The sequence below is a fragment of the Pteropus vampyrus genome, unplaced genomic scaffold (genome assembly GCF_000151845.1).
Source record: "Pteropus vampyrus isolate Shadow unplaced genomic scaffold, Pvam_2.0 Scaffold238, whole genome shotgun sequence".
Classification (NCBI taxonomy): domain Eukaryota; kingdom Metazoa; phylum Chordata; class Mammalia; order Chiroptera; family Pteropodidae; genus Pteropus; species Pteropus vampyrus.
Window position 1 is genome coordinate 175837 of NW_011889019.1, and position 18088 is coordinate 193924.

Here is an 18088-nt window from a genome sequence, read left to right on the forward strand (position 1 = left end):
TTTTCCTATGTGTCAGGCCCTGTACTTAGGATGGCTCCTCACCAATTCCACATATGGGAAAACCTTACTCATTTGAACAAACTGGGAGAACACCAAGCCTGAATTACTGAAAAAAATCCCCAAATAGTAGAATAGCAAGAGGGAAAAAACTCATCTATCACTGCCAAGTATTTCACGAGAGCCAGGCGAGGGCTAAAAAGCAGAGGTCTTTGGAGACCCACTTTGATGATATAAGTATGAGTGTTTGGTAAATTAACCCATCAGCTATCTTTATATATACAAATATACAGTGATAGCAATTTGCTCTTTTAAGCAGTTTGCATTAGTCCTCTTTAAACCTGCTAACACAATATTATGAATAGTTGCTTAAATTGTCTTTTTAATCACTCGAAAACAGTAAATCATAACACACTTTCTGTTAATTTAGCATCCGATTTTGAATCAGTATGGTGCAGAGCAGAGTTTGCTGCCAACACCAGTCCCCTGGCCTAGAACTTCACTGCTCCTACCCTGGCTGTAGCTCTGCCAGCCGTGAAGCCTTGGACATTACACTGCCTCTATATGCTTGTTTCCCCACCTGTAAAATGGGGTTTAAAAATAATGCCTGAACTTGGAATGCTGAGAGGACCAAATGAGGTTAAGTACATAAGATGCTAAGCATAGGACCTGGAACATGGCAAATGCTCAATAAATTGTTAAAGTTATCACTTCATTCAAGACCTGTACACCTAACTCTGACAGCCCATGAGCACTGCTTTCTCTTCCGAATACTTTTAATTGAAGTATAGTCTACTTCGATCATTTGCCACTTTGCCTTCTTATTTACTAACATTTATTCGTGTGTGTGTGTGTGTGTGTGTGTGTGTTGTCCCCAAAACTATTAAGGGACTATTTCTCACATTCTTATTATAATACCTAGCATAGTGCCTTAGATCCATTAGAGCTAAGGGAATCACTCAGCTGGCCACCGGAAGCAGCATTTTTGTCCTGGGCATTTCTGGGAGATGGGGGTGAGGAGGCAGAGCCGGGAGATGAGGCAGCAGGATGAACACTGTGCAATCTTGACAACAGCAGGGGCAGGGAGCGATCTGGTCCGGTCACACAATGGGCTGTCAGGACTGTCAAAGTGACAAAGATGGTCACTTTGACAAACAGGTGGCCTCAGGGACCAAGGAGAGTTTGTTAGGAGCTGTGGCCTTGAAGAAGCCGTTTATCTGCAGGTAGCCTAAGGTCACCTGGTGGGCTACATCTCAAAAAGCACATCTCTGGGACCTAGAGGACCTGTGACTTGTTATCTCTGGAGCGGAAGGCACAGTTCAACTAGTTCTGCAAAGGAGAGTGAGCCCCAGAGCCCAGAGTGGAGGGAGAAAGTGGGGCAGTCCAGATGCTGTATCTGAGCTTTGGCTCCTCTCTGTCATATTGGTGGTCTGACCTAACCTTATAGTGGGTGCAAGAGACTTTATAACCAACCTCCTCCAAGATGGAACTGTCTTTCAGGACTGGAAACTCTTTCTCTAGCTGCTGTCTTAATACACTCTCAGTTTTACCTTATGCTCTAAGGTATATTGATCATAATCATTAATATATATATATTTAAAGAAGAAAAATGAACAGAATAGATTTAGCTAGAGATTTGGTCACTACCCTAAAAAGATAAAGATATTTTCCAATTTTCCAGTGAAATACGAAATCCCAGCTAACTGACTCAAATGAAACTACTTTTACAAAATGCCCAAGTGACTATAATATTTGCCCCCCCAAATCCATAAACTCAGCATTCAGACCAGGTCAGGCTTCTGTGGATTTACTCAAAGGGAACAGTTGTGCCTTTCCTTCTTGTCACACTTCAAATAAGATACTGATATGGTGGTGAAAAAATGAGCTATTTATAGCAGAACAAGCTCTCAAATCTGTTGGGTGCACCAGGCACGGGAGATGCAGTCCTTGCCCTCAAGGAGCTTGTAATTTACTGGTAATTATAAAAATATAAGAACATAATTCAAGTCTACAGCAACTGAAGGAAATGCCATACGAGGTACTGACATAAGATTGGGCATAGGAAGGCTCAGTTAGGGCCTCATACCAGCTAAAATGCTTGCTATTTGCCACGTATGCTGGTGTAGGCAAGGGCAGCGCTGCAGCATTTTCAACTGGAATGGTAAAGTGCTGAGATAATTTGGCAGAGGACACAGGATGGTTTACAGGAGGGAGAAACGGGGCTGGCTGGTGGTCGCCCTATGAAGAAGTGAGTGAAGTGTGCACGCATAACCCAGGCAGAATCCTAAGAATGTGCATGGGGAAATAAAGCAACATCTCTGAGAATCAGATAAGTTAGCCCCTCTCGGCCTTATCATCTTTCCCTGTGACAAGGACTCACCCCCACCTTAAGCAGTCACACATGCCCTTCCCACAAGAATCAACTAATGAGGTGAACTTTGATTCTAAGCTCAGAAATAAACTCACATTCCAATGATAAAGATGCCAACACAGAGGAAAGCTTATCAAAGGTAAGATGACTCATCGCAAAACTAATTTGGAAGAGAAGAAAACAGAAGAAAAAAATGAAGACTAGAATTGAGTTGCTACTTATCACCAAACTACATCATTCAAAGCCAATAGACTGCCACAAATAAAACACACGAGTCCAAAACACAAGCTTCTTCCCATTTTTGACATTTCATACATTAAGCCATATAAATAAAATGGCAACTTACTATCCAGGAGGCTCTGAAGAAATTTCCGGAGTGGGGCTGACTGCTGAGCTCTGTAAATGTCAAAAAAAAAAAAGTGTATATGATTTATTTTGATTCAGATGTTTCAAGCAAAGGAGAAGAAGAGAGAAGTCCCTCTCGTTTCTTAATTTAGATAAGGACCTCTGGGTGTTGGGGAGCCTGGCTGGAAAGGTCTCGGGCTGGTGGAGGATGGTGCCCTTTCCTTGGGAGGAGGATTTCTGCACAAGTGGGTGTTCTCTTCCTCTCTGATCTTTTGCCTCCCAGGGGTACAGCCAAGGCTCTGTGGGTGGGTCAGGAGATGGTCTCTTGGCTTACATATACCTTCAGTTGCAGGCCCATTGGGCAAATTGGTCTGCTATCTATTTAGCCAACATGCACTAGCGAAGTGGGCAGCACACCCCCCACCAGCTTACCCCAGTCCCCAAACCCCCTGCCAAGCCACCACAGGCTCCTTCATGCACCCGAGATGCCACAACCAGAGAGAGGGTCACCCAACACTTTAGGTACAGAATGTACAAAAATGCATTTTAAAAGACCACACTGTTTAGATCACTTGTTTGCCCCTGCAGATTTAGAAGTGTGAAAAGGGGGAAAATGCAGTTTCACAAAAGCTATCAATGCTCATCTCAGCCTGAGTTGGGGAACATTTTATAAGATTACAGGCCACTATGCAAAGGAAGAAAACAATTGAGAGCTACATGCAGAGAAAAAGCCACAAAATTGTGTAGCTTAGGGTTTCTGTTGTTGGAGAGGAAAAAAAAAAAGCAAAGAGTTCAATATATTTGCTTTTAAAAATCATATCGTACATCAAAGAAAAAGTTAACTTTTAAAGATACTCTTATCTTTAATAATGACCATTTCGAAGAAAACAAACTATCTGGAGGAGAGAGATCTGAGGAAAGAAGAGAAGGAGAAATACCAGGAGAAAGAAAAGGAAGGAGATTGTGAAAGAGAAAGGGAGTGAGCAGCCTTCGTCAGGGCTTAGCCACCCGGCCCTCGGCCCTCGGCCCTCGGCCCTCGGCCTACTGAAACATCCACCCTCCACCAGCAGGGTCCGTCCGTTTCCGAGGGCACCTCTGCCCCAGGATGAACACCCTGCACCCTCTAGCCCCCCATTACTCCCCAGAGAAGGCATCCCTTTCACCTCCACAAACATCCTCCCAGCCCTTTGCCTGCACTGGTCTCTCGGCCCAGCCTCTCTCCTTGGACTTCCTGCCTTGGGCATTTGTCCCATTCTCGGCCTTCACCCACCTCTGTGGACAAAGCCCTGGTCTCCATCTTGGAAAATTTTTGCAGGACCCTGCTGAGTCCTCTGGGAACATCCCACATCCTGCCTTCTTCCATGATCACATTTCTGATCAGTGATGTACCGACCCGAGGGATCCTGATTCCTCCCCACATACTCCAGCCCCCATTCACTGCTCACCTAGCAACCTCCTAGCAAGTTTTTAGAAACCTCTTGGTTATCGAACCTTTCCGTCAGTCTATTTTGGGGACCTCTCTGGGACACCGGGTCATCCTCACGCCTCTCCTCTCGCTCCACCATGCACTTTTTCTCCTCTCAAAACTGGTTTTTCGTTTTTCTCTGACCCTCCCCGCTTGTCTTCTTGTTCCGTGTCATCCAATATCCCAAGGCATAGTTGTTGGTCTCTCATTCTGTCAACGTGATTCTCCCTTCAGTCTTTCACCTACCACCAGGTAGGATGTCTTCATCTGCTCCCGAGGCATCATCGCTTCTGTTCGAGTGACTCCGGTTGACTTTGTAAGCCCCTGCCACTCTCACGAGCCCTAGTCTTACATTTCCAACTGTCTCTTGGATATTCCCTATGTGATCCCCAACTAATGCCTCGAAAGTAAATTATCTAAAATCAACTCCTTTCTCTTACCCATCTTTTTCTCCCCATCTTTATGTGGCATGCTGATGTCCCCATTCTTCTAGATGTCTGGCCAAAACTCTAGAGTTGTCTCCATCCCATTCCCCAATTCTTTGTTCTTCACACTGATTAGTTACAATGTCCCACTGCAATTTCCTCTGTGACCTCTCACATCGACCGACCCCTCCCTTCATGCTGGTGCCACTGCACAGTATGGGTTTTCACCACCACTGCACGTCTGGACCACGCAGTAGACTTCTTGCCCTCTCGACCTCCACCTGGAGAGTTTCCCTTCCATTCGGCCTCTTAGAGTGATGGCACGAACCTTTGAAAAACACTTCCTGAATTAAATCATTGGTTTGAGAGCAAAATCAATCATTTTCTTAACCACATTTTCTGAGCTTCTACAATCTGGGGTCGATTCTCTTTCCCAAACCTACCTCCCCCTATGACCACCCCAAACTTCCTATTATAGCCGAGTTCCACTTTATTCCTTGAATACATCTAAAACATGTTTACTTCTATGCTCTTTACCCTGCCTCAAATGGCTGCCCCTACTTTCGCCATGTTCCGAAGCCCCATCCGTCCTTTAAGAGCTCAGCTAACTCCCCCGATTTTCCATGAGATCTCTCTCTCCTGGCACATAGAGCCCAAACCATTCATTTAGCACTTAGCAGACACTGCTGTGTCCTGTTGGAGATCTTTTATTTCACGAGTGTGACTAAATCATCACGTTCCTGAAGGCAATGTCCATTTTTTGGTGCTGACTTAGAACCTCCCTCAGCATGTCTCACACATTTAGGGACTAATGGGCAACAGGTACCTAAACCAATGAGAAGGTGACTTATGAATCAGACACTTCTTTGTGCCCACCCTGCTCTGGGCAGAGATCTAGGTACCGGAAACCACGTGGGCCCTCAGAGGGGTGGCAGTTAGTTCAGTTGTTCTATAGCTAGCTGCCTCCCATCCTCACATGGTACAGAATCACTCACTATTTCAGACTGCTTAAAACAGTGCCCCCGATTCCTTCTTGGGTGACCTGTAATCTCAGTGCTCCCATTCTGCCTCAGCTCACTTTAGGACTTACCTGTAGCAACAGCTGTCACCCTAGAACTAGCTCACACCTTTGATCTCGCAGTGAGTACAGCTAGTTCCAGGCTCCACCCCCGTTGGAAACAACCCCTTTCCCATCCATCACCTCTATGCTTCAATCATGTGTCCTACGGCTCACGTTTCATGCCTCCTCCAAGTTCTGACAGGGTCTAGGCCTGACCACTGGCCCCTGCTGGCTTCCTCATCCTCCATAGACTCTGGATTCCTGAACCCCAACTCCCCTGATCTGCTTGCAGTTCCTTCTGACTCTCTCATTCTAGCTCCACACCCCTCTTTTCCACTGGCTACTGCCATAACCCCCTGCTTTCTTTATCCCTCCCCCGGGTTGAATCTCTGGCACTCACATGACTTTGGCATCCAAGTCACTCATGCTGGTGGTCTGACATTCCCTGTCTCAGTTCTGCTTATGTATAAGACGATTCATTGGCATTTTCCACCTTTCCTGCCATAGTCTGTGGACCTTCCCAGCCTCTTCAGCAGTATCCTCACTCTTTTATTTTCTGCAACGATCTCCTTTCCTTGTAAGAGTCTCTCTCGTTTTGTCAGAGAGCCCTGGGAGCAGTTCTCAAAACACTGGGTATTTTTTGTCCCCTTGGGAATCCATTTACCTTGGACTCTCTTTCCAATCTATCTTTGAATAAACCACATTTAAAAAATATCAGTGCAGTTGAGTTTCAAATGCTTGTTTGTGGCTGGGCTTCTTGCCTCTAGAGCGAATATTTTCTTGAGAACTTTCTGAGCTTTCAAATTACAAATACTACTCTGATAGTGCTATACACATTAAGAGGCACTCAAATCACGCTGCTATGCTTTTGAAAATGACCTATGAGGTTGGTATCTTCCAGGGCTGCAAAAAATGACACACTGCCGAAAAAAAATGGGTCCCTGAAAATACAGAGAAGGCATACCACGGCAAAGGAAGGGAAGTTAAAAGCGTCACCCCCTGAAAGCAAAGGAAGAGAATGATAAAGAAAGGGGGGAGCTGTTAAAATCACCAGCCACCCGGTACATATTTGAAAACCCCCCTTTAAGGAAGATGCCAAGCTCAAAAAGAATCCAAGCGAAAATTAAGTTGGGGAAAAAAGGGAATCTAAATCAGGAGTCAGAAAGCCATGCAGCTTAAAAATGACCAGCATAATCATTCATCACCTCAACTACATCAAAAACCATAGAACAAAGAAAAAAAACAAGACAGTTTGAAAAGGAACTGACAGCATGAGAAAAACTCAGAAAATACCTGTGACAGGTTTGCACTGGGTGCTTTATTAAGCGTCTCCATTTTTTCTAAATCTGCCTCTAACTCTGTTTGGCAGAGGTTGAGATCTTTTTCTAGATTAGTCTGGTTCAAGAAAGAAAAGATGGGAAAGAATGTTTTAGTTTAGAGGAAAGGCAGACAGAATGGAAGGTTAAGTTTGAAAAATAAATTTTTTTAGTGTTATATTTTAATAAGGCAGAGATGGCATGATTAAAACACGAGAGCTCACTGGAAATTAGTTAAAGCCATGAGAACAGAGAAAGCAACATTAGGCATAGAAAAATATAAATCCTGAAGTAATCAGAGCTCCAAAACTCTATTCTATTGGCTAAGGAGAACTACAAATACCACAAAAACCTACCTTTAAGGAAACATCTATTTCTCTCTTTTCAGAATACGGTGACTGTGACAAATACTATATGTCAGAAGAATAAATCATTGCTTTAAAAAAAAAAAAACAACCTCTAACCATTAGTATAAGTCTTAGAGACTTTGTTAAACAGTTTTATCACCAAGCCAAAAAAGAAAAAAAAAAAAAGTTGAAGGTTAAAAAGAAAAAAAAAAATGATTTAAGAAAAGAAAAGAAAAGAAAAACCCCACAACACACTCACACTAGCCAGGCTAGAGAGCACACACACAGCCCACGGAGGAGGCACGGAATTACCTTTCTATCCTCTCTAGGAAGGATAGAGCAGTCTCCAGGAGTATAATCCCATATCTTTTTGGGAGGCTGACGGGAAGCAGAGGAGGAAATGAAGAAATGAGCATAAAGACATAAAGACAAACATGGAGACTGGCTCAAACAAAGAGGGGGCACACTAGGAGAACTGTATCAACACAGAAAGGTGAGCTAAAGCAACGGGACCGTACGCTAACTGGGAGCTTTGTTTCTACGTCTCAAGAGTAAATCATTGTTGGAGTCCAAATATTGAAAACTTAAAAGAAGACACAAAGGAAAAAAAAAAAGAAAAAAAGCATCAACACCCATTTGAACCAAAATAGAAATTTTAAAATTCCTAACCGTTCCTTTCAAACTGTGATTGACACTGAGATTCTACCTTTTTGAAGCAATCTTCTCTGCCATAAAATTCATTACGTGTTAATAAACGTGTGAATTTGGAGATTCAGCCCATGGAGGGTATACTGAACTAAATGTGCTTTCTGTGGTTTATGGCAATAAAATCTCTGTACAAAATGGGTGTTAAATTTTGTATTGTATAATGAGACAATTTTTAAAATCTCCTCCTACTGTTTAAGTAGACTTTGATAGACTGCTAGTGGTAGAGGCATACCTGCCCTCTCCCTTAGAAAACGAAGTCTACGCTTTGAATTTAAACGGCAGGCTATAAGGTTATTTTTGTTTTCTCCTTTAACTCTTCAAGTTAGAATTAGAGCTGCATTCCGAAAACAGAAACCTGCCAGGAGAACTGCTGAAAGTTTAATGAGGGAGGGGTTCCGAGGGTAGGACATCTGGACGCCAAAGCCACTTCTAACTCTGGAACCTCTCTCCCACCAAGTAGACCTTCTTGTTCTGCCTTCTGAGACTTGAAATTTCTTATACAGTGACCTCTGAGGAGATGAGATCATTAAAAGCCCCTGGAGTCTTATGTGTATTTCATTATAACCAACTACGGAAGCATTCAAATTAGTTTACATAGTGACATTCTGCCTTGAGCTTATAGAAATCACATCAAATTTCTGTAGAAATTAGAGGGAGAAAGAAGAAAAAGCTGACACCCGGCCTCCTTGTAATGAGTTTGCAATGAAAAGTAATCTGATTTCAAGGTGCATTCATTACTGACAGCAACAGGTCAGTAATGTGATCTCTGCATATGTATATTCTACAATTTGTCGAGTGCGTGCTATTAACAATTATCGTTCATCTTTAAGCAGTTTTCCTCAGGATCTGGGTACTGATTATTTTGGTAAGTCTTCAAACATATTATCTTTTATTACTTTAAAAAAATTATTATGGTGACATTGGTTAATGAAATCCAGTAAGTTTCAGGTGTACAATTATCTTTTATTACTCTAAACGACCTGCACATTTAAGGAGGACTCTAAGGTCGATACGAGGAACACTCATGGCTTTAGAAAAAATGAGTTTGGAAGAGTATCTCTTTAAATAATTAAGAGGCAGTTAGAACAATAGGGCGGGGATACAAATTACAGGACGGTCCCAATATACAAATGGACTGTGTTCTCAACATTTATTTAGTTTGGCTGTGTGGTGCTCAGGCCACAGTTTCCAGTGGAAACAGTGTTTATTTACTAAACTCTTCACAAACCCTATTTAACATATGCTGGGACTAAAATGCTGTCTATTTCTAACAAAAATAAAATGATTTGGAATGACATTTAGTAAAACAAACCAATCACAATTCATTAGGAAAACCTGTTTCATAACAGTTCCTAAAAGCTAGTATTTAAAATAAAACTAATTTAGTTATTTGGTCAATGAGAAGATGGCTAGAAATGTGTGGATTCTAAACGGGATTTCAAAAATCAATGGCACAGATTCTTTATTATAAATAATTTAAAGCTAATAGCTTTTGATTTCCCTGAAGAAGTATGTCATTATTATTATATATACCAATCATGGTCTTTTGTGGGGGTAGAAGGGACGAACTACATATATCGAAAAGTTTTTCTGTGAAGTAACTGAGCAGGTTTTAAGAAAAAGAAAAAAAGGAAAGGGTTAGGATACTGTTAAATATTTGCATGTGGAAAAGACTACATTAAGTAGACTTCATTGAGTGGTGGACAGCAGAATAAAAAGGGAGAGAAAAGAGAAGTGAGGTGTGCATCAAAGCTTTGGGAAAGGGCGAGGACATGGTGCACACTTTGGGTTGGACGCTCCCCTCTCCATTGGTCGCTAGGTGGCGCTGTTCATCCAGGACCGCTCAGCCGCTATTAAGAGACAGTGTCTAAGGTGGGAGGAATGACTGCACCTAATACAGAAGATGCCTTAACTTTGAAACAAAGCTCAGCATTACTAAATCAGTTTAATAATTCCAGAGCACCAGCTTAATTTGTCTTTGTCTTAATGAAAAATATACACCATGGAATTTAACATTTAACTGAACTATAAAATTAATTCCTGTCTGCAAATTATCATTCCAAACCACAGTGATTTAAGTCTCACTGCTTAAAGTCTCGATGTTTATAGTCTCAGAGAAAAAACATCTAGTAAAATGTTTTATTTGTATATATGTAGCCCCTCTACCTGTAAATTTTTTGCAGCTGTAATAATTAAGATTTAAAGTAATTACAGTTTTAAAGTCAGTTTCCAGTCATTTCCACTGAAATAATGAGCTCAATTTTCCTTTCTGTTTGATACCCTTTTGGGTGAGGACTAAGACAATCCTCCTTTAAGTGCCAAAAATCAATTTGTACCAAAGCCAGTTCAGACACATCACAGGGAAGCTGCAGAATATTATTAGGCTGAATACTAAATTTGTTAGAATTCCCAACTCCTATTTCAAATTTTGAGAAATATCCTACCTCATAGAGATCATTCTCTAAAAGTCACCTGAAATGAGGTTGCATGTGTGGATCACATCTGCACAGAGAGGCCCTATTTGGCCTGCTCTGGCACTTCCCTTGCATTTGTGCTTTTAAGAATTCTACTTAAAGCAGTGACAATGCTGGTCTTTTTAGAGTGTTATGCATTTTCCTGCTTGTCTTCAGTATGTCATAAAGACATTGCTCAAGGAACTGAACCAATGGCTGACATTATGCCATCCACAGGCATGTGATATTTGTTGCTAGTGGTGGGAGGTCCTAAGACAAGCAATGATTTAGTTGTGTCTCTCTTGGATTTTTCTGGCAAAAAGTACTGCCAGAGCTCACTGTCCTTTCTTGGTGAAGTGAAGTAATGAAAAGCTCACGAGTTGTACGAGAACAGACAATCCCACACGTGACAACCGACACGGCTGTTCGCCACTTCCTGAATCCCTTCAAATTAGATCTGATTCTTTAGCAGCAACAATGCATCGACAGCATTATTTTCAAAGGTGTCTATAACCACTGAAGCTATTAAACTTACCGGTTTCCCAAACTCCAATTCCGAAAAGAATTTATACCAAGGTTCATTCTTTAAATCTATCTCTTCTGGGCTTATATCCCGACTCTATAGGGTTGGTGATAGGGATATGGAAGAGAGAGAAGGATAACATTATGCAAAGATTACATAGGAACAGGCCAGTAGAGATGCAGTGGTTTCCAGGTGTATACAGCAACTGTCGTCAAGAGCAGAAATCATCCATTTTTACTGACAGCAAACTCAGGGAGCTAAAACAGGTGGAAAAGGATGGGTTTATAAAAACAAAGACACTGAGGCAGGGAGCAGTGCATGAATCATTCTCAGTCCTAAGGCAGAAGAAAAATGGACTAGATGGAGAGCTCTGCCCCACACTGCTGCCCTCCGCAACCAATCTGAATATGAGCATAACACTGTTCCCATATTGTGGGAGAAAAGCAAGTCCTTATTTCTTCTTTACAAAGAACTATTAGTTACGAGCAAATAACCTGGTGAGCACACCAAACATTTAGCCATCTATGCCAGGTGAGTAGAGCAAACAATTTTTATGGGCTAGTCCAGTTTTAGTACTTATTTGTAAGGCTGCCTTAAAGTTTTCAAAATAAATGCAAATACTGACACTTTTATAAAAGCCAATTTGTTAATACTGCATCTTTAATGGCACATGAGTAGGTGAGAAACCATGTCCCATACACAGTAAAGGGAAAGATGGTATAAGTAAAAGCAGAGGACACAAGTTTAAACAAGTACCCATGGAGGATGAATACAGACGGAATATATTTTAACAAATAAATGTTAAAGAACTGGTAAAAAAATAAAATAAAATAAAGAAGGCGAGGGAAAAGCTGAATAAGACAGATAACAGAACAACAGGTGGGGGAAAATTTCTGGGTTATGTTACAAAAATAAATTAGATTTCTCACTTTACATAACTCTAAGAGGTCGTTCACACAGACTGATAATTGACTCCATGGGATTTCGTATTTAATCGAATATTTATAAAGTTCTGGTACCTTGCTCTGTGGAATAATATGTTTCTGGAAATAATTAGTTGGAAAATGAATGCCTGGAAAGCACATCAGGTTTCCCTTAATAAACTAGAGATATGTTCACATCAGACAAAAGTGTTAGAAGTTCATAGCTTAATTAAATTCATTTATGTAGAGATGTTTCAAAAAACCTTGATAGTCATGAGAGAGAGAGGGAGGGAGGGAGGGAGGGAGAGAGAGGGAGAGAGGGAGGAAGGAAGGGAGGGAGAGAAGGAGGGAGAGAGAGAGGGAGAGAGAGAGATGGTGATTTTCTGGCAACAATATGAAATATAAAATGTACATTTTCCACTGAGATTGAAAACAGTATATAAGAAACCTCACTCCCTCGGGGCCACACCACATGAGGAAGGGGGCAGCAAGCCCTGTGGGCACATCTTCAACACAAAAGATTCACAGGCAGCTCCTCCTGGACACGTTGTTCTTAAGATTCAGTTAACAGGCCTTTTGCAGCTTGTGGAAATGGCTATAAACTTTGTTAGTGACCTTTACCAATCCCTTTTTCTAAAACCCTTAGAAGAATCTTTACCATTATTTCTACTTCTGCTTTAAATAGAGGAAGATACGGCAGAGAACTTTAACTGAAGTTCACTGACTATATGTTAGTTGAAAGCAAAGGTGTGACAGAGAGTCAGGTTATAACTTCCTCCAATGGTCTTTAAGGACTTAGGGCTTAAATCTTGAAGGAGAAGAAGGCATGTTCCATCTAATGGTTTCTGTAATTATGTAAAATAATGGATTCTGTATTGGTTCAGTGAAATGAGGCCCAATACCCACAAGGCCACAACTGTTCAGGAGGAACAGTTAAGACATTGGGACATCCTAGATCCTTATATGATGGAGTTTCACGAAATCTATTTCATGTTTATTATTTTTAGAGACTATTTATAAGCTGCTCTCTGGGAATAGGTCAGGTTTGGTTGTTGTTGTTGTTTTTTTTTTTAATAAAACATACCAACTCTTTCAGGAAACTGCCTGAATGTTTCGGTAGTCAGACCTGAAAGAATTAACCCATTGTATTGCCGAAGGTTGTTTGCAGAGAATTTCACTGCTGAGGTTAATACTGTGCCGAGAATTGAATCAGGAGGTGTGTCGACCAGCCTGGGCCCAGAGCAGCCAGCCTCAGTCCTTGAAGCTGCCCCGAGAGAAAGTTAAAGAGGTAACGCCACACGGCACTAACATCTGCGTTTGATTCTGCCATTTATAACTCAGCCGTAGATCCAATTATGGAAGGGACAGAGAGCAAACGTCCTTCTGGTCGCACCGCAGGATCTCCAGGCAGGGCAGATTCCATGATGCTGGGCTACATTCATCTGCTGCCGGGGGCTGTTCTTTGCCCAGCTTGGCAAAACCCCAGGAAAGGGCAGGTGACTCGCCAGGAAAATGCCCGATTCTTCTCAAGGGCAGTTCTGTTGCTCAAACAGGAGCCAGAGACCAGCTTCCAATTTTAAATAAATAACTCATATGAATGCGGTACATTCATTTGCACAGCATTTTATAATGTTCATGGTTCTTTTACCCACATGATCGCATGTGATCCTCTCACTCAGTACTTCAGGAAGATCAGCAGGCCAGAGGATACTTCTATTTTGCAGATGAAAACACTGAAGTTCGGAAAGGTTAAATGACTTGTCTCAAGACATAAGGCAGAGTCAGAATTTAAACTCAGAACTCAGATCTTCCAATTCCTAGTCCAGTGCTTTTCACACCACACCATATTCCACCTCTCATACTCCCCATGAGAAGAGGGTAGACCCAGTTTGCGGATGACACCAAGCTACAATAGGGCTAAAGCGACAAACTTGATAAGCCAAGAAGGAATTCAAAGTGACTGTGAACTGGAAAGAAATCAAGTTCAGTAAATCCCCCTTTTTTTCACTTCCAAACATATATCGTGTCTCTAATAACTATTTTAATGCCTGTCTTTCCCATTATACTCCCATGGGAGCGAAGACTCCAACACCTAACCCAGGGCTTGGAATATACAAGTTATTCTATATATATTTGTCGAATTGAGGTAAAGTTCTACAAGGGACTTTGGAGGAAAGTAAAAAGGAACAAAGCCTGAAAAAGGCTATTTCTAACAAAGCAGGGACTGACCAATTTTCTCCAATTCCAAAGCCGAAAGAGAAGATGGATTTACACTGTGATAAAAGCGGGGGCTGAGTAGTTATGAAGAACTTCATGTGAGTTTGCCAAATAGCTGAGTAGGTCCTCAAGGCTGTAAATCTCCTCGAGAGGGATTCTGAAGGTAGTATGGTAGTACAGTGTTTTATCTCTCCGGGATGGTTTGGGTCCACCTCAGGGAAAGATGAGTTCTAAGGCAGCCTTTACAGTCTACCATCCAACTCTTCCTGCAAACGACGGGCAGATATGCCTATGAGGTCGCAGTTTAAACTGCCAGGCTTAGGCAAACATAAGTACCTCAAATAAAACAAAACAAAACAAAAAAAATTGTGCCCCCACCAAAGGAAATTGTGCATTTCTGAGAGCAAATTTAGATTCTACATCTGTCACCAGTTAGTATACTTGTCCACAGTTAACAATAGTGTGTGTGTGTGTGTGTGTGTGTGTGTGTGTGTGTGTGTGTGTGGTGGTGGTTGGAGTGTGTTCGTGGGGGTGTCCTCCGATTCTGGCAAACCAGAGATAATGGATGCCAAAAGGCAAGACTCACACACTGAAACTGACATAGCAACTTCTCTGTTCAAAAATAGCAGAAAATGTTCAAATATAAAGGACTAATTCAACTACTATGAAGAGTAGACTGAAAAGATAAAGATTTGACTGAAATTTCTCTTTGATGAAATTTCTTGTCTTTGGAAGAAGAGTGCTAAATAGAGTGAAAGGCGCTAAATTAAACGACTTGATTTAATGGCTTGCCTTTGGTGTTTACGTCCCGTTATGGATCAGCCTAGGTCTTGGTACAGTACAGGAGAGCTTCCTGTGTAGGAACACCGAGACGGTGCTTTGCAATCCATGTGTATGATCACGACAACTCTCCAAAGAGAGCCACTACGGGAGACTGTGTATTACTGTTCCAGCTCTGTAAAAACAATATAAGTGATCCCAAGGACTCTGGTATGGTAGATGTTTATAACCCTTGTGGCATCAGGAGAAAAATAAAACTATGTTGTTTTTTTCTCTTAGTTCTAAATAGTGGTCAAATTATTAGTAACCAAGGGAAGGAGGGGAGAATAAAGAAGAAATTAAGAAAAGGGATGAGGCTTCAATAAAAGCAATGACCATCTATGAACAATAATTTTGCAAAAACAAAAGCACCCAAAGGCCCACAGAGTCTCTGAAATCATTTGAGTGTATTGATACGTGATGGTGTGTCCCAGCTTGTTATTCAAGTGTCAAGAATATACCTAAAACACATGACTTTCTTTCTAGGGACAACTGTGTGGAAGGTCACTTTCCATGTTTATTGTCTTCTACCAGGGAGAGAGCCTCCAATGAAGGGTGGAGCCAGAGGCAAAATTCTCTGAACTTTCTGCTTAAAATAACTGCAGTGCAGAGTAAATGCTGAAGAAGAACGATATTAAAGCATTTCTGTGAACTGCTGACCTTTTTTCCTAATTAAAATTACTTATCCCTTTGTGCTTTTAAAGATGTCACATTTTTATTTTAGTAGAAGTCAAATCAATTATTCCTTAGAGCAGAAGAGGTAGACAGAAAATAGCTTGCACCCGTATTTCACAGGCTTACTTATTCCATACTCAGTGTGGTAACAGCGTTTTAATAAAAACCAACCCCCAGTATGATAATTCTCCAGAATGATAATTCTGCTGGCACGGCTAGAGGGCTGAGATGTTTACGGAGCTTTGGAGAATCCCTTTAACCATGATCAGAATTCTGAACCAGCTTTTTCAAATGAAGGGTGAATAAAAGGAAGAGTGATTGGCAGACTTGTTTGTAAAAACTCTTCCCTGTTTCACAGAAGAGGCTGCTTTTCCAGGGTGGTCTGCTACGCCCACACAGGTCATTTTCCCCATTTATAATTGCTTGGAAATGTGAACTTGTGTAGGGAACCATAAACGAGAGTGAATGTGAAACTTGTCCTCAATTTTGTACTTGTCAGAAAAGGAAGACTTAAAACACATATCGTAACAGCCTGGAGCTTTTACTCCAAGTCACAACATCATATTAATTATTTAGCTTTTAATGATGTACTACTAATAACTTCTACAAAATTTATGCGTGTTCGAAAAAGTCACTTAAAAAAAGCCCGGCATTAGTCCAGTTAGTAATATGCTTGCTAAATTAATGGTTAGATGTTTAAAATAAGACAGCAGCAAAATCAATCTTTACGTTAGTAGAAAATTTAAAATTAGTTAAAATCATGCACAAAAAAAGCACGAGAAAGCCACAATAACAGGATTCTTTCAAAGCAAACTCTCAGGACTTATTTTATAAACACCTGCAAAAATGAAAAGGGTAAGAATACTTCATTTTTTCATTGTCTTTTAAACAAAACAAGTCTATCTCAAGGGAGAAAGAACGTAATCCAAGTGCACAAAGCATCCGGATTAAAGACCATGGGCAGGGTGAGACAAAAGAACTTTAATATGCACATTACCATCTTTTCGTTGGTCAGAACGGAGGACTTGCCCGGCTGATATTCGTAAATGCTTTTGGGCTCTGCACGGTATTTTCTTGTATCCACTTTCTTATCTGGGGGCTCCCAGTCGTTTCTGTACAGAGAAAATCCTGTTAGAGCTATTTTCATGAAAATTGGCATCCGACACAGTTTGACTTTGGATGACTGTATTCAAATCAAGGAATTTTTATATCCAACGCTTAAAACAGGAATTGGCACGAAGCATTTAGTTGTGCTGGTTCCTTCCTCAAAACAAACAGCTGAATCTGTGTTCTCTTCACAAAAGGCTTGAGGTGTCCTGTGCTCAAAACCAGGAACCAGGAGAGCGGAGAGGAGAGAAAGAGAAGGGAGGGAAGCAGCAGCAAAGCTGGCTCTGGAAAAATCCTTCACCTTGCTCTGCTCTCCTGAGCTTATCATTCCCCAAACATGCCTGTACTTCCCACTCATGCTAGTGCAGGGAGAGAGCATGTGAGTCCTGGAGCCAGTTAGCTGTGGTTCCAATCCCTGCCACAGCGCTTGCTAGCCTGTGATCTGGGCCAAGCAGTTTACCTCTTGCTTAGTTTCTTCATCTGAAAAATGGGGTCATTGTAAGGGTTAAATGAGATAGTGCAGTAAGTCACTTAGTAGAATACCAGGCCCATAGTAATCACTCAATAAATGTTATTTGCTATTAAAACCATGTTCTTCCCTATTCCACACTCCACTTCCATAATCACCAAAACTGCAGCCTTTGGTATAGATACTTAACCTGATGCAGTGATGGGTTTCAGAGGATACATGAATTTGTAGAAATTGTTTGCAAATTTTTTATGCATATACATTATTGCATTTTGCACTGTGATGATATTTACTTGTTCCTGCAAGGCTATAAAACTTCTCGGAAGTGGGGCTAATGATTTATACATGCTTATATTCCCCTATAGCATTTGGTTCAACAAGTACGCAGGAGATGAATGAACTTGTAAAGGATACATGGGTACACTCAGGCTTCTTTTCAAATTAACCATCAAACTCCTCAGGCAGATGTCACTTATGCATGTGTGGGACTTTTAAAACAGCCAATCACTTGTCAATGAAGATGAAAAAGTTATGAAGGTGTGTCTTTAAGAGAAAAATAATTTAGCTTGGCTAGAGCCTTTTTTCTGTTGAGAAGTAGTGAAAGATGGGGCTGGAAGATGCATAGGACACTAGTCCAGATGGCATAAGAAGGTTGCTCCACAGCGCAACAAGAACTCGATGAAAGAAAATTGGGTCATTCAGTTCAGGCACTAAGAGATGACTAATGTCATCATCGCAACCAACCTAAGCCTTAATGTCCCAATAATATGTGTTGCACAAATAAATCGGTATCAAAGAGCGTGGCTTTATATTAAAATTATATTCTCTGCTATAGACCCCGTCAGTATGCACAATGAGTATAAAAACA

At 41.3% G+C, this 18088-nt stretch overlaps 1 protein-coding gene across 12 annotated transcripts in view; it reads right to left on the reverse strand.

Annotated features, from left to right (window-relative positions):
• Positions 1–18088, reverse strand: part of SORBS1 (sorbin and SH3 domain containing 1) — a 222361-nt gene that overhangs the window by 44440 nt on the left and 159833 nt on the right. For 6 of the 12 annotated variants that reach the window (XM_023519823.1, XM_023519830.1, XM_023519827.1 and 3 more), the window contains 3 exons: positions 16642–16756; positions 11023–11106; positions 2715–2764 (listed from right to left, as the gene is read on the reverse strand). In XM_023519823.1, coding sequence (XP_023375591.1) covers positions 2715–2764; positions 11023–11106; positions 16642–16756 — 249 coding nt within the window. Of the gene's footprint in view, positions 1–2714; positions 2765–6956; positions 7059–7638; positions 7705–11022; positions 11107–16641; positions 16757–18088 lie in introns of all 12 variants that reach the window. The other 6 variants (XM_023519829.1, XM_023519828.1, XM_023519826.1 and 3 more) reach the window with 2 other exon arrangements.